At 46.1% G+C, this 23,099-nt stretch overlaps 1 protein-coding gene across 1 annotated transcript in view; it reads left to right on the forward strand.

Moving 5' to 3' along the window:
• Window positions 1–23,099, forward strand: part of FARSB (phenylalanyl-tRNA synthetase subunit beta) — a 68,453-nt gene that overhangs the window by 39,739 nt on the left and 5,615 nt on the right. The window contains exons 13-16 of the mRNA XM_044291340.1: window positions 2,225–2,305; window positions 2,436–2,528; window positions 7,711–7,828; window positions 16,774–16,926. Of these exons, the coding sequence (XP_044147275.1) occupies window positions 2,225–2,305; window positions 2,436–2,528; window positions 7,711–7,828; window positions 16,774–16,926 (445 nt within the window). The remainder of the gene's footprint in view (window positions 1–2,224; window positions 2,306–2,435; window positions 2,529–7,710; window positions 7,829–16,773; window positions 16,927–23,099) is intronic.

Here is a 23,099-nt window from a genome sequence, read left to right on the forward strand (position 1 = left end):
AAACTCTCAGACGATTCTCTTAGTCTCCAGTGCTGGACTGCTGGTTGCCTCTGATTGGTTGGAGGGCGGGGCTAGCTTCCACTGTCGGCTCCTATTACACTGCCTGCTGCTGCCTCTATGCTAATCGCAGTGAGCCATCATGAGTCCCTCCAGTACCTCCCCCATGACATGATGAACAAGGAGGAATTATGGTGGTGGCAGGCAGGTGGCAAGTCACACAGGTGTCCATAAGACATGGGGGGCAGCTGCTACCCCCCACAAGCCCCATACTGTATGTAATGTCTCCTTGTGGCTGCTGCTAGCTGCCCCCATACTGTAATGTCTCCTTGCGGCTGCGCTGCTGCCCCTATACTGTAATGTCTCCTTGTGGCTGCGCTGCTGCCCCCATACTGTAATGTCTCCTTGTGGCTGCTGCCAGCTGCCCCCATACTGTAATGTCTCCTTGCGGCGGCTGCTGCCTGCTGCCCCCATACTGTAATGTCTCCTTGTGGCTGCGCTGCTGCCCCCTTACTGTAATGTCTCCTTGCGGCTGCTGCCTGCTGCCCCCCATACTGTAATGTCTCCTTGCGGCTGCGCTGCTGCCCCCATACTGTAATGTCTCCTTGTGGCTGCTGCTCTCATCATCATGTCTCCTGCTGGCTGCTGCCCCATAGTCCATTATAACGTCTGCTTGTGGCCCCCCCAAACAGTATAACGTCCCCTTGTGTCCGCCCCCATACAGTATAATGTCTCCTTGTGGCCGCCCCCATACAGTATAACGTCTCCTTGTGGCCGCCCCCATACAGTATAACGTCTCCTTGTGGCCGCCCCCATACAGTATAACGTCTCCTTGTGGCCGCCCCCATACAGTATAACGTCTCCTTGTGGCCGCCCCCATACAGTATAACGTCTCCTTGTGGCCGCCCCCATACAGTATAACGTCTCCTTGTGGTTTTTTCTTTAAAACGGGTATTTATCCCGTTATTTATCTTCTAGCGGAACTGGGGGGGGGAGGTCTCCCTTTTAAGAGCAACAGAGGGATCGGGCCTGCGCTTCCCTGTGTTCACCGGGTACCAACTCCATATTGGGGGCGGGGCTTGCAGTTCTCTCCGCTCCCTCCTCCTTCTTCTGTGTTCGGCCCCAAAGTAGACGGTCGCTTCTGTGCACCATTTTGCCTGTGCTTCTTGTAGCTCCAAATTTCCATCCGGTCAGTCAGATCCCCTCTGCTGTTTGTGCTCTGCCCCACCACCAATTGGTTCTGTCTCTGTCCCAGTCGCCCCTACTGCCCAGCCCATGGTAGAGCCGGAGTGGGCGCGCTCCCTGGCAAGGATGGTACAGGACGTCTCCTATACCAACAAGGCCATTGTGGAAATACTGGGGCGTTTGTCCGCAAGGCCGTCCTCTGACCAGTCAGACTCTGGGGTTCCTGGGGCTCATTCCCATCGCAGCCGTCCCGCTAAATGGGCCATTCCATCCTCCCCCCAAAAGGGTGTCTGTGTCTCCCGTTTCCTCTGCCTCTCCGCCTCCTCCCAGAGAGTCTCACTCCGACGTGTCCTCCATGGAAGAGGCAGCCCCCCCGAAGCTAGCATCGGAGCATCTCATGCTCCGATGCGCTCTAGGGCACGGGCTCTTATGTTTATTATAACACACTGCCGGGCGGAAGCTTCCGCCCGGCAGTGTGTTCGGTGACATCACTGGCTCTGATGGGTGGCCTCACCACGTGGTGAGCGCGATTACATCATCAAAGGTCCTTTTGCAGGTCCTCAAAAAAGAAGAAAGAAGACTATGCCGGCTGGACGATCAAGTGGATGAGGTGAGTTAATTTTTTTTTATTTTTTAACCCCTCAAGCCACATTTTAGTAAGCATTCTGTATTAAGAATGCTTTTATTTTCCTTTATAACCATGTTATAAGGAAAAATTATAAAATATACAGAACACCTAACCCAAACCCGAACTTCAGTGAAGAAGTCCGGGTTCGGGTCTGGATACCACATTCAGTTTTTTTGCTGCCTACTGAAATTGCGTGCCTACTCACACGATTTTCCCTCTACGCACCTGCATAGCATCTGGCCCTCACCTGCGACACCCGTGTGAAAGGGGCCTAACTCTTCCAAGTATGTTCAGCATGTAGATAATCTTCATACAGCATCACATACTGTGAAATGCACAGATATTGTAAGCGCAGTATCTTCCATATATTCACACTGAGCAGCCTCCTGACTACCTTTCTGTCTTTATCTTTAGTTGCCGCTCAATAAGCTGACAGAATTGCTGCGTCAGGACTTGGCCGCTGCCGGCTTCACCGAAGCTCTGACCTTCGCCTTGGTAAGCAGTTGATGTATCATCAGCCTCATTGAAAGGCAAATGTTCATCTGCCCAATTGTCTTTCTCCATATTAATTATAATTCTGTCTGAAATGACCCTGACGCCACCTTTATTTCGTTTGTCACCGCAGTGTTCAGTTGATGATATTGCAGATAAACTGGGGATTCCTGTCTCCGCCACCAACGCTGCACACATTGCAAATCCCAAGACTGCAGAATTTCAGGTCAGTTATGGAAGCAACATAGAATTTGTAAATGAACTGTAATATTGGCGAGATTGCCTCCTCTCATAAAAGAAAAACGGAACAATATGTTTGAGCCTCTTTCTACCTAATGTGGACCTGGTGGTTAGGGTTTTGAAAAGTGGAACTTGACGCCTGCATCATTTTTTAATTTTTTTTTTTTTTAAAAGGATAACTGTCATATTTTCATAAAAAAAACTATTTTAGCATATGTTAATGCTGCACTAGCATTATGCATAAAGTAATCTTTAGTTTCTTTACTTACCACTGTTTTCCTTGAGGTTTTCCCCTTAGTTACGGCTGTTTTGAATCCTACATTTTGAGGATCTTCTCAAGATGGCTCCTCTGCCAGTTCTCTGAGGCCAAAACTGCCTTCCCTCACTTCCCATACACACTTGCTGTAGCCAGCAGCTTCCTGCCAGCCAATCAGATTGGATTACTGAGAGACACACCTCCTCACTCTGAAGCCTAAGGGCTCTTTCACACCTGCGTTCTTTTCTTCTGGCAAAGAGTTCCGTCGTCGGGGCTCTATGCCGGAAGAATCCTGATCAGTTTTATCCTAATGCATTCTGAATGGAGAGAAATCCGTTCAGGATGCATCAGGATGTCTTCAGTTCCAGAACGGAACGTTTTTTGGCCGGAGAAAATACCGCAGCATGCTGCGCTTTTTGCTCCAGCCAAAAATCCTGAAGACTTGCCGCAAGGCCGGATCCAGAATTAATGCCCATTGAAAGGCATTAATCCGGATCTGGCCTTAAGCTAAACGTCATTTCGGCGCATTGCCGGATCCGATGTTTAGCTTTTTTAGAATGGTTACCATGGCTGCCAGGACGCTAAAGTCCTGGCAGCCATGGTAAACTGTAGTGGGCAGCGGGGGAGCAGCATACTTACCGTCCATGCGGCTCCCGGGCGCTCCAGAGTGACGTCGGGGTGCCCCAGGCGCATAGATGACGTGATCGCATTGCACGTCATCCATGCGCATGGGGCGCTCTGACGTCATTCTGGAGCGCCCCGGGAGCTGCACGGACTGTAAGTATGCCGCTCCCCGCTCCTACCATGGCAACCAGGACTTTAATAGCGTCCTAGCTGCCATAGTAACACTGAAAGCATTTTGAAGACGGGGGGGGGGGGGGGGTTAAACATAACATAAATGCATTTTGAAGTTTCTGTACACCCCATTGTCCTAAACAGGTTAAGGGAGCAGTGGAAAGGGACAGAGGACATTAATGAAAGCTGTTATTATAAAGGCAATTACGGATCTTTTGGCAATCATTGACAGACTAACTCAGGTATACCTGCCTAGCTCTAATAAACTAGCAAATAAAATAAAAATATGACAGTATACTTAAAGGATAGGTCATCAGTATGACTTGTATGAGGGTCTGACCCCCTGGCACACCCACAGATCAGCTGTTAACAATATCTGCAGGTTCCGGAATTAAGCGGTGTATGGAGCTTATCTATTGCAGGTTCCCATTCACTTGAATAAGAGCATCAGCTGCAGTACCTGTGAACAGCCACTATGCGGTGTACCAAGCTGTGGTGTTCCAGCTCCGTACACTATTTACTTCCAGAACCTGCGGCTGCCGCTAATGGGGGTATTGCGCCTCCACCGATCATATTGATGACCCATCTTATGGATAGGTTATCCGTATGTTGACCGCAGAGAAACTCTTTTAAATGTACTTTGCTGAGCTGTTCTTTTCCAAATGGGTAAGAATATCTACAAAATTGTCCTAAAGCCTGATGCAGACAGCTGTTCCAGAATAATTTCCGCTCGGGTAGATATCTGTATGGCGTCTGAATTAGCAAGTGGCATTTCTCTGCTGGCCGCGACACTTTCCTGAAAAAGGGGTGTGATGAGGGAAGGAATTGGCCGGCGGCCCCACCACATTTATCAACTTCTATGCCCATTGGAGTAGATTTCAGTTGAGGCTCACGGACTGCCGGTGCTGCAGGTCATTTTTATGACGAGACGTACACCTCTGGGAATGCATCTGGGTATCGTAGCCCAGCCTACCCCACCGGTTTATGATACATTTTCCCTATATATTTGAATGAAACCTAACATGTTTTTGAAGAGCAGGAGGAGAACATTTTCAAGACCTCTGCTCCAGAACGCTGGCAGAAGTTTCTTTGCTCAAAAAGTTTGCATTATTTTTACTCCAGTTTTGATAGGTGTGTAGAGGAACAGCTGTGATTAAAGGTGGTGAATTAAAGAGGACCTTTAACCACTCCTGACTGTGTTAATAGCTTTATGCATTCCCCATGTAATACCAATTCTGGAGCATCTATTCTTATGGCTCTGTCGTGTTATTCCTTTATTATTTGCACTAGAAGTTATAAATTAAATGCTATTAACCTTCAGTAAGGGTACAGAGGGGAGGTAACCAGTTGGGGGGGTGTACCTGCACAGTCTGACAATGGCAGCACTGATTGGATAGAGACTGTGCACGGATCCCCCCCAACTGGTTACCACTGGATGCTATGTAAAAACTCAGAGTCCCGGTGCTGATATTGTCACTACAAGGACACCGTATTGTGAATTCACTGCAGTCCTATTGGGGACGGTGTTGGGGCCGGACACTCGCTTTAAGCAGCAGTAATTCCTAACAGGTTGATTTATTTAATGGGCTGCAATTTTTCACTTTGCTCTCCAGTCACAGATGGGATAAGGACATTAATACACTGTTCACTCAGGTCTGTTTGCTGTTCTCAACAAAGTAGATTATGGACCTGAGATTAAGATCTTATCAGCCATATTCATTTTCACGCCCCACATTATTTCCTTCTGTGGATTGTATACTGGCGACTCTTTTACTCTTTTGTTCTTGTGAAACACAGGCAAGCTCAGAAATGTTTGTATTGGACTAAAATAGTCTTTTTAACAAGTCATTTGCATTTAGGCCACATAAAGGAGACATCGGACCCTGAAAATGACACTTCAACGTTTCACCACTTCACGTGGATTTCAGGCCACGTGCATTCTGCTTTTGAGTGGTTGCTTTTCACAGCAAATGTCACCCTTTGCAACGCAGAAGGTGAAATCTGCAGGGTCCACATCACGCTTTTTTTTGCAGCGGATTTTCAGAAATGGCCACAGAGAAATATATATGCACCAAGAAACCAATAGTTTTGCTTACTCTTACCAGTTGCTTACCCAACTGCAGTGACTGGAGCCATGGCATGGATCTGGATTTTAGCACAGCTGTGACTCAGCCGGCTTGACATCAGGGAGAATGGCCAGGGATCTGTATCGATGGGTCCCCTGTAGGGCACTAGTAGATGTGATGATGTCACATGGGTCATGGCTAGTGTCAGAGGATTTTTACTTCCCATTTAACCCATATGCCTTTTTATGGCGGTCACTAAGGGGCCACCGTCTTTTCACTGCGGCCCAGTCTAAGTGCTACATTGGTCCCCTGGGGAGCGGAGGCTCTGCTGTCACATGAGAGCCGCGCTCCTGCTCAAACAACTCGAATCGGCAGGAGTGCCGATCCGGGCTATTTAACCCTTTACATGGCGCCCTCCGCATGTAAGTGCTGACAGAGGGAGGGGACCCCCTCTGTCTCCCATCGGCATCCCGCAAATGCGATTGCAGGGTGCCCATGTGTGTAAAGGCTGATATAGGCCCCAGATCAGCCTTGAGTGGTTTCTAGCAGGCTGTGCCTCTCTGGCAAAGACTGCTGGTCAATGTCAGTACAGCACTGATGTGTGTGTTGTATTTTAAAAGCAATCTAAATATTGCAACACATGTTTAGTATCGCTGTGTCCGTAACAACCCACACTACACAAATATCATGTAAATTATCCCCTATGGTGAACACCGTAAAAAATAAATAAAATTGGAGAATTGCTTAGTCACCACTGAAAAAATGTAATAACAAGCAATCAAAAATCATAATTTACATTGTACCAATGTAAACTAAAAGTCATCCCTAAAAATCAAGCTCTTACACAATTCCATAGGAAAAAATGTATGGGTCTTGGGAAGCGGCTATGCAAAAAGATTTTTATTGCACAAAAGTAGTAAAAGTAAAAAAAAAAACTATATGTATTTGGTATCGCTGTAATCGTACTGACCCAGAGAATAAAGATATTTTGTTATTTATGCCGAAAAAATGAATGCCGTAAAATGTTTAATGTAAAAACTAAGTGGCAGTATGGCTGTTTTTTCCCATGTTCCTCCCAGAAACAGTTAATAAAAGTTAATAAGAAAGTTATGTGTACCCCAAAATGACACAATTAAAAATACAACTTGTATCGTAAAAAATGAGGATTAGCTGAGCAGAGCAGCGCCTGCTTCACTAAGCTAAGAATACTGCATGTCTGCTCTTAACTTAGTGAAGCAGGCACAGACAGGAGCCCGCTCTGCTAATCCTGGCATAGTACATGGGTATATGGTAGTTAGTAAACCTCCGGGGGCATGGGCAGGAGCAGCAGTGTGCGCTGCTGACCCATTGAGAAACTGTGAACTCCATGCTCCAAACACCACTGAGCACTCAGCGGTGTACAAACGTCAATTTTAAGTGCACATGGAAATGTGAGCTTTTGGGGGGGATGATTTAAAATACAAAAAGCATTAATAAAGTATATTACAAAAAGTGTTATTGTGACATTAGGGACATTTTAACAAAAATGTAATCAAAAGTTTAGTTACTCTTTAAGGCCCTATAGAAAGTGATGTCCCGTTGAGGGCTGGCATCACTGCCTTGGTGACCCTCACTGCTGTATCGGCATGGTATGATTATATTAAATATAAAAAAGTTCGTGGTTCTGTGCATGGTTCAGGAGAGTGTGAAAAATAGGCCATGAAATGACAGTCCCCTGGATTCCTTCATCTTATACATGGGCCCTCCGGGGCCCCCAAAAGGATTTGCCGTTACCTTTTTATTCTGGCATCAATATGTGTTTCACACTAGACTTACTCAAGCATGTCTCTAAAAAGTGAGATGACTGGTGAGAAATGGAAGGGGAAGACAGCATCCGGAGAGCCCACACAGTATGTCTGACTGTAGTAGCTGTCACCCTCACAATATGAGCGGGGGAGATCTGGGACACAAATGGCTAATGTACGAGAGACAGCCTGTAGGGTCCATCTAAATCTGGACGTTGTCTTTTTGATTTTAAGTAAAAAAGATTTTTTTATGTCTCGTTTTTTCAGGTGGCTCGCACGACCTTACTGCCCGGCTTATTGAAAACGGTTGCAGCCAATCGCAAAATGCCTCTCCCTTTGAAACTGTTTGAAATATCTGATGTGGTGACAAAGGACAACACTAAAGGTAATTAGTGCGACCAGAAACACCACTCCTTCCCGACACGTGTATATGGTGTGGTCAGGTATGGTGTGGTCTGGTATCCATGCTAGGCTATGGAGAAAGGAGGTTACGGTGGACAGATCGCCATCAGGATTTCTGTGCTTTGTGATACATTTCCATACACATTTTGGGAACAATAATTAGAACATTTGCCTGTGAGTTAATATCGCTGTTCCATCCTGACTGTGTAGGCAGCTCAGAGGAGCACACAGATGGATTCTACATCTACACATGATGATTTTATTTTTTTCACTCTTTTGGCTGACTGAATAGATCTGACTTGCCTGAGACAGCTCGGTTCTGTTCAGCTGCCTGCTTTTCACTACAATGCAAATGCCACAGGAGTATAGCGTAGAACAAGAGAAGCTCCAGACTTGACCCACGGTGAATCTGGTGTCCGCAGGGTGGTTGATGGGATCTTCCCACCACGATTAGCCAGAACATATGGCTAGGACATGCTATCGCCTCCTGATCAATTTGGTTGTGATCAGGGGCGTACACAGACGAAAAAATATGGGTGGACAGCACTCCTTGGTAATGATGTATGCTTGAAAAAGGCTAACACGCAGCCGAAACGTTGCATCCGGAATAAATTCCACTTTTTGCACCTTTTTGGACGTGCTGTCTCCGTTTTTTATTTTTCTGGATATCTACAGGGCGTACAGACATCACAGGGCTCCATAGCAAGAACTCCCTGTGAGATTTAAAGTTTCTTAGAGGTTGTCCGGGTTCAGAGCTGAACCCAGACATCAGTGGCGTAACTACCATAGCGGCAGACCATGCGACTGCTAAGGGGCCGAGGGAAAGAGGAGGCCCAAACTTAGTTGGGATTATCTCCTCTTCTACTGAAGGTGAAAACTTGGTCAGGGGTCAGGACTCTATCCTCTAAAGCAGGAATCAGCAACCTTTGGCACTCCAGCTGTTCCGAAACTACAATTCCCAGCATGCTTCATTAATTTCTATGAGAGTTCTTAGAAGAGCATAGCAAGTATGCATGCTGGGAGTTGTAGTTTCGCAACAGCTGGAGTGACGAAGGTTTCCTACCCCTGCTCTAAAGCAACAACTTTTAACAAATAAGGCAGTGGAAAAATGGCCCAAGGGTTTCTGTCCTGTGTGGGGGTCCTGGTTTGATCCTTGCTATCGGGCCCTTACTTCTCTATGTACACCACTGCCAGACATAACCCCATTTTCTGAATACCATATTTCTCAATGTATTTACACCGAAAAACATTTGTAAATATATTGATACATCACCTCTATACAGCTCTAGGTCTGCTCCATCTCTTCACATAGTGTTTGATAAAACTGGCTGCCCGCAGCCACCATTAGGGGGAGCTCAGTTCATAGGATTTTTTTATAATTGTCTTGGAACTCATTGGAAACTGTAAAAAAATCTGTATGCACAGAGCTCCCTCTAGTGGTGGCTACGGGTAATTACTGTGGTTTAACAAAAGGAAGCAAAGAAAGGAATCCAGTGTTGGGGGGGGACCTCATGGCAGTGGTGTAGTCTGTCTCCATGATGAGTACGCCACTGGGTGTGAACCCTGAAAGCCCTGCCCATCACTTAAATTATGGGGAGGAAGTCTTCAGCTAGCGTAAATGGTACTGTGCTGCAGAGTGGTGGAGTGAAAGGGCTGCAGTGCATAACTGCCACTGCTGTTACTGTTGTTTGTTTGCTGCAGCTGTGCATTTAAAGGGATTTTTCCCACAAAAAGCATGCATCACCCTCCTGGGTAATGGGGGCCCCTTCACTGAGTAGTAGTGCATATGTTCATTTCATTTTTTATATGGGATAGGCGGTGAATCCTTTTTTTTTTTTTTTGCAAGTCAACCCTTTAAATGCATTTTAAGCGTAAAGTTAAGGTTTGGTACATCTGTACTTCTTTGCAAGGATGAGTGGGGGTCCCTGCAGTCCTGGTGATATGCCGTCACTCCTATTGGTGAGAAACCGTTTCAGTTAAACCTGTGTCATAGGCCATTTTTTGGCAGCAGTGGTATGCAATTTTTTTAGCGTCACTTCGCTGTACATAAAGTTTTGATATGTCAGAATGACACTTGAAAGGTTTTGATTGGTAGGGGTCTGAGCAATGAGAACCCTGATAGATCAGTAAAACGAGGAGTTAGACGTGCTTATTGAGCACTGGTTCTCCTCGCTGCTGAAGATGGTCCCAGCACTCGAACCCCACCAAACAAGACCTTTGCTGATATCAAAAATATATATAAAGTGTTGTAGTTACATTACTTTACCATTGCTGGCTGATAGGTGGCAGCACTCCCTAATTCATTGCTTCATTTATCCAGTATTCACTGTTACTGGCATTTTATTCAAAACCACTTTCGCGTTTTCTGTGTTAAAGTTTTTTTGCAGTTTGTGTTTTATACAGCATTTTTTCATCTCCTTTCAGAAGCCATGTCATTTTTAACCTTCATACCCATTGCAATTGTGCGGTCTGTAATTATATAATTTACCTTTGCTTACCAGCAGGGGGCAGGAGAATATAAGTATTTGAGCTTCTGCCAGTGGAGACATGGTCTTACAGGTTAAACTAGAACTTTTTATGCCTATATCTTTATTTACAACAGAAATATGTCAGAAAACCCGATTGTTAGTTGTGACCCGGCCGTGGAGCGTGTGCAGAACTTCAATGTTTTGTGGGAAACAGGTCAGAGGGATGGCATCACAGAGTGGCAGAAGGGGCTTATTGCATATGGCCCAGCAAAGGAGCACACATTAAAGGTGTTCGGAAATTTGCTGTTATGTCGCCACAGATGGTTCAGTGATGAATCTGTATGGAGTTGGAGAAAGGGCAGGAATTACGTTGGTTCCTGAACAGTTCCTACAGGAGGATCTGCATGCCCGCAGTATTTCCTTGTGAAAGCCTAACTTAAAAATGTCTACAGGTCTATAACAAAGAACTTTTGTGCTACAGTATAAAGCCTTAAAGGGGTTTTCCCATCTCCAGCTGTAGCTCTGGCGCTGGAGCTACTGCGGAAACAACTGATCTGCAAGGGATGTAGATTAAATAGCCTATCCCAAGGTATTGAAGATAGGGCATCAATATAAAAGGACTGAAAAACCCTTTTAAAGATGTCAGAAAATGTATTTTATTAATTTTTATCCAGCAGACGTTACCACCAGCAGTCCAGTCTGAGTAGCCTACGAAAAGATCTTCTTTCTTACATTGATCTCTATGAACTTTACATATAGGGGGGGTTATTCTCATCTGGGACATTTAAAGGGGTTCTTTAAGTTATTTATTAGGGAAAACTGTTGGGAGCCTGCATAAATATTATAAACTCAAACTTACCTTCCCAGTCACTTTTGATCCTGCAGCTCCTGCTTCTTCTTCCCAGGCTGCAACCAACTGTACCATAACATTTCTAGCTGCACACGGCTTACTAGTAGTGCAAACTACACAGTACCCCCTGTAGTGCCACCTAATGTTACCTTAAAGGGGTTGTCCCACAAAAGATATTCTACAGTTTTCAAACCAGCATCTGGATCTGAATTACTTTTGTAATTGCATGTAATTAAAAATGTATCATAGCCACTGAGTAAGGGCTCTTTCACACTTGCGTTATTACACGCAGGATCCAGAAAAACGCAAGTGAACTGAAAGCATTTGAAGACGGATCAGTCTTCAAAATGCGTTCAGTGTTACTATGGCAGCCAGGACGCTATTAAAGTCCTGGTTGCCATAGTAGTGGCGGGGAGCAGTATACTTACCGTCCTTGCGGCTCCCGGGGCGCTCCAGAATGACATCAGAGCGCCCCGGGAGCCGCACGGACGGTAAGTATACTGCTCCCCCGCTCCCCACTACACTTTGCCATGGCAAACAGGACTTTAGCGTCCTGGCAGCCATGGTAACCATTCAGAAAAAGCTAAACGTCGGATCCGGTAATGCGCCGAAACGACGTTTAGCTTAAGGCCGGATCCGGATTAGTGCCTTTCAATGGGCATTAATTCCGGATCCGGCCTTGCGGCAAGTGTTCAGGATTTTTGGCCGGAGCAAAAAGCGCAGCATGCTGCGGTATTTTCTCCGGCCAAAAAACGTTTCGGTCCGGAACTGAAGACATCCTGATGCATCCTGAACTGATTTCTCTCCATTCAGAATGCATGGGGATAATCCTGATCAGGAGTCTTCCGGCATAGAGCCCCGACGACAGAACTCTATCCCAGAACAGAAGAACGCAAGTGTGAAAGAGCCCTTTTAATTAAAAGCATCTATTTAGCGCCACCTGCTGTTTTATTTATTTATTATTTCTTAGTCCTGCTCACTGAGATGGCGCACATGCTCAGTTTCATCCTTCAACTGACCCCTGAGCTGTGATAGGAAGAGCTGAGACACGCCCCCTGAGCTGCAGCTGAAAAGACACTCCCCTTGAGCCGCCAGCATGATATAAATCTAGTAGAGCAATGAATGGGGAGATCTCTGGATCCATGTGAGGTACAGGGCTGGTTCTAGCTTTGTTAGAAAGAGATTGTCATGTACCTGATGCTGCCTGGCGCTCAGGTGCTGTTCTCTGTAGCAGGTTAGTGTCTTTCTAATCAATATGTCTGTATTCCAGTGGTTGGGGGCCACACAGAGCAGCATCGCAGGCTGGCTGCGGCCCCTGGTCTGCAGCCTGTGTGCCACCGCTGCTGGTAAATGCTAGATTCTCACACTGTGAATGAACTGCATGGCTCAGAATGGCTTCATCGTAGTATACAGGGAAGACATCCTAGTAGTTATAAGTGCCTGACATCTGCAGCAACTTAGAGTTCAAAGAGAGGGACGTTTCCTTAATAACAGTAGAATGGGCGCCCAATGTTTAGTAACAAGCCCGGAGGCTAAACATCTCTGCAGTATCTGAATCACTTTGGCATCATTGGTAGGCTCCTCTCAATACATTTGTTTCCAGGAAAATCTATATGGAGTGACTTTCTCGAGCTGAATCATACATCAGTAATGCCTTTATAAAAGATTTTTTTTCTCCCTTTTTATCTTTTGTTCATCTTGGACAAGCTGCAATCACCAGTTTACCAAGGTCTGATTCATCAAAGGACCACCCTGAACACATCCAGCTATACCAAGTGCTCCAAATTAATCCATTACAGTGAGGGGCCACTGACCTAAAAATGGTCCAGGATTTAAAAGGGTTTTCCAAGAGTTCAGTACTGATGGCGTATCCTCAGAATAGGTCATCAGTATCTGATTAGGTCAGACTTCTGGCCATCCCTTAGATTAGCTGTTTGGTGAGCCCAGTGGCCTCTTCCTAGGCCAGTAACATCACGTTCCTCCTCACATGGCCTATTTGCAGTCAAGTGGATGGGCCTGGGCTGCAATACCAAGCAGAGCTGCCATACAATGTACGACACTGTGCTTGGTTAGCCTGGAGGAGACCGCGGCCTCATCACACAGCTGATTGGTCGGGTCAGACTCTTCACACCACCACCAATCAGATATTGGTGAGGATATCCTGAGGATAAGCCATCTATATTGAGCTCCCAGAATTACCCCATTCATATATAGTAACAGTTTTTAAGGCTTAATAAAACACAAGTCCATCCAGTTTAGTCCATAATCCAGCAGCGTAGATCCAGAGGAAGGCAAAAAATACTCATGCTACAGAACAAATTTTCCTTGACTTGTGGTAGCAGCCGGTAGCAAACTCAACTTCGGATTCCGAATTTTAAATGTTTTTAAAGATGTAGAAATAAATACCAAATTCATTCACCGAAGAAGTCTCTCACAACTTAGGGTGAAACTAATTTTGCCTCCATGAAGGCAATACGTTTTAATGCTGTACGAAGACAGGTCTCCGCACAGCATTAGAATGAAGTGTTTGAACGAATCGACTTCAGATCTATGATCCGAAGCTCGATTCGCTCAACACTAATTATTACCCTCCAGAAATCCATCCAGGCCCCTCTTGAACGCTTTTAGGGAACTCCCCATCACCACCTCCTCAGGCAGAGAGTTCCATAGTCTCGCTGATCTTACCGTAAAGAATCCAGTTATGTAGAAACCTTCCTTCCTCTAGACGAGGACTTCTTGACAGCCCCAAAATCTGTTATCAGATGTAAAAAAGAATGCAGCATGTTGTATTTCAAGATTAATGTGCAAGAGATGCAAGGGTAGCAGAAGCCTCCTTTGATATGTGGCCCCCAATAATATGTATTACTGCATAGGTGTGTGTCTCTGAGAGTGCTCCTCTGACTGCTGGGAGGTAATGAATATCCAGTAAGTGCATTCTCTGCACCTGCTCTCCAGTAACCCTGGGCTGTCAGATGATATCCGGCTGCTTATAGCACAGAATGACTAGGTCCAATACAGCGCCGATCCTCCACTTCTCCTTGTCTTGAGTAAGTGCCTCTGCGTCAATGACATGACAAACTAATGGCACATGCACATGGCCGCCGCTCGGCTGTTCCGTGCATTGTGGACCGCAACCTCCACTCCCCAATGCACGGGCAACATCAGTGCAGATTCCGCAGACTGATCCAGACCCATTCAACTTGAATGGATCTATGATCTGTCTGCACTGGAAAAAAATAGAACATATTCCCATGGAACTACTCTGTAGTGCTTCTGTGAGGTTCCGTGCCTCCGTTCTGCACCGCACCTTTCCGGATTGCGGACCCCTTGAAGTAAAAGGGTCCGCATCTGTGATTTGGTGTAAAAACGGCCGGGGCATGAGCCCTAAAGGGAAGGGCCGATGTGACAAATGTTTCCCCCTGCAAATCCACATTCATTCTGTAGTAAAGCTTTTTTGTACAGATTTTGCCACAGACTTTACCCTATACAATGAAATCCACTATGAAAATCTGCAACATAATAAGTGGGTTGCATATTTAAAAATCTACAACTTTCTCGTATTTTCCTCCTGATTTTTACATTTTGAAAACCCCATCCACTTGAATTATACTATAAATTGCCACTAAATCTGCACTGGCATGTACACCTCCATGTCTGAACATACCCTGGGTTTACTTACATGTAACATTTGTGTCCAGCCTAAGCTGGCACCTGTCCAGCATCCATAGTGTTTCTGCCTGACTTGGGTCATATCTGATCATTGGGGGACCCCCGTTGATTAGCTGTTTGAGAAGGCACGGCGCTACAGCCTTCCTCCTGGTCACCAAGCACAGCACCATACATAGTATAGCGGCTGTACTTGGTATCGCGCTCAGCCCCATTCACTTCTATGGGGCTGAGCTGCACCTAGGCCATGTGACCAATGAACGTGTCGTCACTGGAGCGCCACTGCCATCTTAAACAGCTGATCTGATCCGACACCCGGGACCCCTACCATCACTATAGGCCATCAATATAAAATTCCACCCCCCAAAAAAACTTTAGGGTCCATTCACACGTCCGCAATTTCGTTCCGCATTTTGCAGAACGGAATTGCGGATCCATTCACTTCTATGGGAATTGCAAATTGCAGACCCGCACGGAATTGCAGACCCGCACTTCCGGGTCCGCAATTCCGTTCCCCCCCCCCCCCCCCCCCCAAAAAAAATAAATAGAACATGTCCTATTCTTGTCCGCAATTGCGGACATGAACAGGCATATTCTATTAGTGCCAGCAATGTGCGATCCGCAAAATAAGTTACGGACGTGTGAATGGAGCCTTAAAGGTTTATTCATACTCTGAAACAATGTATTCCATTCATCTGAACCGGGTTGTTTTGGCGGCAAGCACATGGCTCTCTGTCGGCTCCATTCAAATGAACATTGGACAGTCGCAGAAATTTCTCTCACATGTGAATATAGCCAAATTAGACTTTTCTGTGCTTTTTAAAAAGGTTTTCCATCTACTTTTGCAGTAGGGCAGTAAGAGGTAGAGAAAGGTATGGCAGGGGTATGAGCCCTGTGCACTTCCCTCCAAGATTGCCTGCACAAGGCCTAACACCCAGCCTATCTCCAGTCACTCGGAAAGCAGTTACCTCTGCAGTTCCCCGTAACAGTCTGTGGTATGAGATTTTTGTTTTTTTTATTTTTCTGCATTTTAACTATGTAGGTGTATGGATGTTACTGGGCCATTATACACATGTTGACTCTTGTCTGAGGAGCTTACAAGTTCGCTCTTAATGTTTGCTTGCGGAGCCTCCTGTCGTGTACATAGATGTGGTGTGCTTGTGTAATTGCTGCTCACTGCCGGGGTTGTTAGAAGAGGAGATAAAGCAGTTTGGGCCTCCGTCCTCCGGACATGGAGAGTGCGCTGCAGATACCGAGCGTTTGAAGCTTGACAATGTGCAGATGGAGGCCGACTCTTACGTCTGGTCCCAATTTCTCCTCTTACTTCTACAAAGAGCAGGTCTGCAGCTGATTTGGACTTTTCCTTATCTTGTATGTCTACTGTTTACGCCATTCTCCTGTTATTTTCCTCTCCCACTCTTCATCTCGGTGATTGCTACTTGTCGTGCCCTCCTCCGTTTTTGTGCCATTGCCCACTTTTCCTCTTTGAAGTTTGTATAGATCTGAATGCTTGAAGACACTAATCCGTATTGGGTTTACATGGGGCGAAAAATACTGCGATGCAACTGTAACAGGGGAAAACGGTTTGGATTACAGCTCCACCATAGATTTTCAGCCAGCTTTGCCTTCTGAATGGGGTATGCAGGGACACATTACTACTAGATGGGTCACAGCCCCTGGAGGAGCTCTAATGGTGACCATATTGGATGCCGCTCTGCTTTTACAGAAGACAGGGAATGTAAAGGATGCGTTTTCCGAGAGATGAGACTAGTGCATCATTTGGGCAAATATTCTGTAATTTTTGTGTCAGTTACAATATGAGCAAAGGAGATTATGAATGGTGCCTAGATGTCCTCAGCGGATATCATCCACAACTATTCAGATCGTAAGAAGCCTGATTTGATGTAACCATTAACGCCTCTATTCTTTTACTTGCCCTTTAAGATGTCGGAGCGCGGAATCTTCGTCACCTGTGTGCAGTCTATTACAACAAGAACCCGGGGTTTGAGGTCATACACGGCCTGCTGGACCGCATCATGCAGCTGTTAGCAGTCAGTCCTGGCACCGAGAAAGGATACCGGATCAAAGCTGCGGAGGGTAAGAGGCGCCCGCGTTGGCGCCGGGGTGTATTTAGTATATATTGAGTCTTCTAAAGTCTTGTGCATGTATGGATGCACTGTCTACATGGATGCAACTGCATTTTGCCGGTGTTACAGGAAAGGCAAACTTCTTCTTAAAGGGGTATTTTCATCTGAGACAATGGGTCATATCGCTAGGATATATACCCCATTGTCTTATTGGTGCGGGTCCCACCGTTGGGACCCGCACCTATATCAAGAACGGAGCCCCCGCAAAATGGTGGCTGGAGTACTCCGGTCCGGCCACCACCAAGCGCTCTCCCCATAGAAGTGAATGGGAGCGCACCACACATGACCGGCCAACGCCCCTATTCACTTCTATTGGTTAGATGGAAATAGCTGAGCCAGCGCTATTTTTGGCTGCCCCATAGAAATGAATGTAGTGCGCCCGTTTAGGAGATAGCTGCAGGTCCCAGCTATATGTCCCCATTGTCTCAAATGAGAAAACCCCTTTAATTTTATCTCTTTTGTTTTAGTTTGTCATTACCAGCATTTTTTTCTGGAGCACATGTATTGGGTCCATAGACTCGCTGTCTATGCTGGAAATAAGTTCTGTTCAGAGACCATCACCTCGGCAGAGTTTTGGTTATTTTCCTTTCCCTATCAGTCTATTGAAAAAAATATGATCTGTTTCCTATAGGACCCTCAGACTGGTGAGTGGCTGCAATGAGCCTAGAGGAGCCCACCCATTTATTTCAGTGGGCACTCTGTAATGCTTCATCCCCTGTGATGGCTCTGCAGGGGAACTAAAGTTCTGCTTTACGGCTGATTACTAGGGTCCTCGGCAGGGGGACGTCGTGCGATCAGCTTATTGTCAGGGAACCCTTGTAGCAAAAAAGGATAGTCTGATGCGAGTAACCCCTCCGGATGCAGTGTTATTTTGAAGAACCATCTGCAGTGTTGTCCACCATGTGGTCAGGAAATGATAGTGTATGCCACGAGCGGTGCAGTTTTGGTGCTTGTTTCATTACACACCATCACAACAGCAAGAAATATAGGTAACTATGCCAGTGTCTCCATAGTAAAGCTGGCCATACACATTCAGTAGCTGTAGGCCGAACGCTCAGCTGATGGCAAACTGAAAATTATAACGAAAAACTGGGTTCAGCTTGAAGGCACCAGTTGTGGTCCTCGAGTCCTGGAATTTACACTACTTTACATTATCTTTAGGCATGAAGACAATATAGATTGCAGCTTCTTTCCATACGGGCACAGTTGTCTCCTCTATTAGGAGCATATGTATAATAGTCAGTTTTCACGCACCTTCTGTCCCTTTAACTTACTTAAGGAGCGTACACCTAACCTGGGTCATAACCTCTGCTCCTCTCTATGGGATGGGAGCTGTGCAGAATTACCACGGTGCAGTTGTGATGTCTTGGTGCTCGGTTTACAGGATCAGTAATTGTAGCCCAAGCCATGTTTTAGCTGCTGTCTGATTCTATTAGGGAACTGGAACATTATCAGCGAGGTCGAGATCTCCAGGAATTGTCTCTTATAAATTCTATTATCTCCTCTGCCTTTCTGCATTTGTAATGGGTACAAAGCAATCAGATGCACTTTTACTATAACCTACAGCTTGTCTATGATGGATGGGGGTTTCTGAGATTTATGTTCTTGTAATGACTTCATAAGGAACATGAGGATTGTTAAGTTATTATGCAACTATGAATTGTCTAATTTTTGGGAATATTTTGCACAAAATCCTCTATTCCTAATGGTGAAAAAGGACAGGTTAATAAAACGGGCGTCAGTTTTCATAGGAGCTGGTATGTTGCTTTGTTTGACAAGACTAACCTCATGATAAAAGTTGTTGTCCGTGTATTTAGGCTACAACTAATTATCTGATGGGACGATTACAGTGTCCTACAGTGGAGTGCACAATAGAAGAAATTAGTAAGGATTTCTTCCATTTAGTATGGACACATGTTCAAGACTATTACAATTTATTTTCCTAAACATCACAGAAACCAGTCTTAAAGGGGCCATCCAGGATCTTGATATTGATGGCCCGTCCTCAGTAAAGGCCGTCAATAACAGATCGATGGGAGTACGACACCCTGCACCCCGCTGATCAGCTGTATTCTTGTAGCTCCATTGCTGGACTGCACTACTCCGTCCATTATGCCATGGACAGCGCTGCCCCTATTCACTTCAATATTTCCGCCACTACAAGGAGGCAGTTGATTGGCAAGGGTGCTGGGTGTCCGACCCCCACCAGCCTGCTATTGATGGCTCATGGGCCAAAGCAGTATTCCAATCTTATATCCAGATCATATCGGCCAATGGTGCCATTCCTGATCTAAGGAGGGCATTAGGACACATTCCTGAGCATTGGATTCCTTTTCTGTTTGGTTGGTCATTACTGGAGATGAGATGGTGGTATATCCATTTGACTGGCACTAGACCAGTGTTTCTCAACTAATCAAGTCAAGTATTGACCAGGAGTTCCAGCCGAGCAATGCGCTGTAAATGTTAATAAAGTAAGGCTATACTCTCCCTGCCGTCAGTGGCTCTGTTTGGAGCCTCCATCAGTAGATCCTTGAGATTTAGTGGAGAGATTAGAACAGCAAAAAGTGCTATAGTAGCCATTGAAATGGCAGACCTAATGTCTAATCCCTGATAGGTAATGGTCCGTTGGGTGTCATCGATGTGGCAAATTTTTACCCAATGTGCCCGACCCATTTAGGCTACTTTCACACTTGCGTTCAGAGCGGGTCCGTCTGGGGTCTGCCCAGACGGATCCGCTCATATAATGCAGACGACGATGGGATCCGTTCAGAACGGATCCGTCTGCATTATATTGTATAAAAAATTCTAAGTGTGAAAGTAGCCACAGACGGATCCGTCCAGACTTTACATTGAAAGTCAATAGGGGACGGATCCGTTTGAAAAATGAGCCATATAGTGTCAAATTCAAACGGATCCGTCCCCATTGACTTACATTGTAAGTCTGGACGGATCCGTTTGCCTCCGCATGGCCAGGCGGTCACCCGAATGCTGCAAGCAGCGTTCAGGTGTCCGCCTGCTGAGCGGAGGTCAAACGGTGCCATAGTGATGCATTCTGAGCGGATCCGCATCTACTCAGAATGCATTAGGGCTGGACGGATGCGTTCGGGGCCGCTTGGGAGAGCCTTCAAACGGAACTCACAAGCGGAACCCCGAACGCTAGTGTGAAAGTAGCCTTATATAGGACATGCCCCAACTAATGACATTTCAGTCACAAGTAGGACATATGGCCCCTTCAGCAGATCACACACTAGACGACCTGAAGATATAGACCGGACCACAGATAAGTCCAGCACAGATTCCACACTGAACAGCTTAGGTCCTCTGCATTACAATGGGGCTATTACACATGTAGATCTACACTGGAAATCTGATGCCATGGATTTTATGACCATGGCCCTATTACACTGAACAATTTTGGGCATACCAACACTAGTTCCCAATAACTGTTTTTTTAATTCTATCAGCCAATGAATAAGCAAATGCTAGTTCATCAGCTGATGGGTATTCTTCATTAGCATGAAAGATGACCAATTATCGGCAGCACATCTCTGTGTACTCAGTGGTTTGCTGCCGATCATCAATACAACAGAACGAGGGAGCAATGACTGCAGTAGTAATTGTTCCTCCCATGTTCAGTATACATCGGCATGTGGATGTGTTGTCATCCATAAGCCCTCGCACTGCCCAAAGATCAGGCAGGGTAATGCCACCCTAATCTAGTAGCCTCTAGTAGCCGTCTACTTCCCCAGTCGCATCTATTCTCATTGTCTTCTCTATTGCAGTAATCAGCTGTTATCATAGGGGAAAACCACGACCGTCTCACTGTTCTGGCACATCGAGCCGTACCCCCCCCCCCCCCCCATACCCCAAGAGTGAGGTTCATTTGCCCCATTACAGCATATAGACATTGGTTTAAGCAGTAAAACCACCCCATTGATTTGGATGATTAGGTCTAGAGGGGCGAAGTATTGTATTAGTGACTGGTGTGTAAATTGATTCTCCATGGGCAGGTGTATGGCGGGTGCGTGCACCTGCTATTAGCACTCCACCCTTGCACGCCATGTAAGGTGCACCTCTGCGGGCTGGGTGGCACCCCCCTGGTGCATTAAGTGTGTGACGGTGTTTAGAAGCCAGCAGGCATATTACACCTGTAATGGCTGCTGACCGCTGGAAGGAACCTGTGTTTTTAAGCAGGCATGAAATGCAGACGGCATGTTAAATAATAATTAAGAGTAGCTGCTGAAACTCAAAATAGAAAAGTAAATGGGATTTAAAGCAGTCGGCGATGGAGGCACAGCGGGAGAGCCAGCCTCTGACAGTAGGTACAGTTTCATGGGTAATTATTACTAGCTCCCTGTGGGGTCTCTTCTACACTCCAGGCCTTTGATCTGCATTGCATATTACATTAATACCAATCTTGTTGTTCTCTTCTTCCCCGCCCTTCTCATTGCTGTGTATATAAAGCCCCCCAGCTATTAGCCCCCTGTCTTGGTACTCACACAAAGGAGGGGAATTATATTTTGGAATCTCACTGTAAGAAATACTGGAGCAGTTGAAAAGAGTTTATTGGAATTTTTATACTGATGGCCTATCCTTAGGATAAGCCATCAATATCAGATTGGCGGAGGTCTAACACTCCGCCTCCCGCGGATCAGCTGTTACGGAGTAGTTCCGGCACTAGGAGCATCTCCTGGACAGCTGATCGGCAGGGTTGCGGGAGGTCAGATCTCAACAGATCTGATATTCATGACCAATCCTCAGGATAAGCCATCAGTATAAAAATCCTGGAGTACCCCTTTAAGGTTGTTTCATATAACCACTAACGACTTAGGCTACTTTCACACTTGCGTTCGGGGCTCCGCTTGTGAGTTCCGTTTGAAGGCTCTCGCAAGCGGCCCCGAACGGATCCGTCCAGCCCTAATGCATTCTGAGTGGATGCGGATCCGCTCAGAATGCATCAGTCTGGCACCGTTTGTCCTCCGCTCCGCTCAGCAGGCGGACACCTGAACGCTGCTTGCAGCGTTCTGGTGTCCGCCTGGCCGTGCGGAGGCAAACGGATCCGTCCAGACTTACAATGTAAGTCAATGGGGACGGATCTGTTTGAAGTTGACACAGTATGGCTCAATTTTCAAACGGAGCCGTCCCCCATTGACTTTCAATGTAAAGTCAAAACGGATCAGTTTGCACTATCATGATAATGATAATGTTCATGGTAATGCAAACGGATTCGTTCTGAACGGATCTAAGCGTTTGCATTATAGGTGCGGATCCGTCTGTGCAGACACCAGACGGATCCACTCCGAACGCAAGTGTGAAAGTAGCCTTAGATGTTACTTCAAATAATGGCCGAGATCCATCAATATGCCAGAATTTAAGTGACCAGATACGGGACAAATTGTGATCAAAGTAGTGAAAATGGCATAATTAATTTTGGTGTGGCTGGACACCTTCTGTCTGCCATCCATCTATTAAAGGGGGTGTCTCACCAATGTACATTTATTATCAATAGTACCTCCAGTCCTTGCTTGTTTTTAAAAACTGCTGGTCTCTAGGGGTTATGACCATTGCCGCCATGCAGCAGTAGTGGCCACACTTATACGCTGAGATGAAGAATGCTGGCCTTTTTTCTGGTAGGCAGGAGTGAGCGCACATAGGCGCATGCGCAGTAGCTCCCCTTCCCGGCCACCTCATATCACCTCGTTTTAGTAGCTCCCCGTCCTGGCCCCTTCGTATGTCCTCTGGTATTTAGTATAGAACAGCTCCAGGGCATACAGTTATGAATATGGCTGCGGAGCGCGCACACGAAGGCAAGGGACGGGATTACATTATCCCTGCACATCATTCAGCTCAGAAAGTGCGCCTAGAGAGCTGCGCGGAAGAGCTGCAATCAGGACGTGCGAGACAACCCCTTTAATACTGTGCACCCAACTGTGGAGGTAGGTGTGACGAAAAAAACACAATAAACTGTGGGCGGGGGGGGGGCTGATTTGTTTTTTTTGTTTTTCGCGCTGAAAAAAAAAAAAACTAATATAGAATCCGTGTTTTTTTTTTTCCTGACATGTTTTTTAATGCGGTTTTGGTGAGGATTTTCATTCTTGGCCATTTTCCGTGGAGTCCGTGTCA

This window comes from Bufo gargarizans, chromosome 4 (assembly GCF_014858855.1).
Source record: "Bufo gargarizans isolate SCDJY-AF-19 chromosome 4, ASM1485885v1, whole genome shotgun sequence".
In the NCBI taxonomy this organism is placed as follows: domain Eukaryota; kingdom Metazoa; phylum Chordata; class Amphibia; order Anura; family Bufonidae; genus Bufo; species Bufo gargarizans.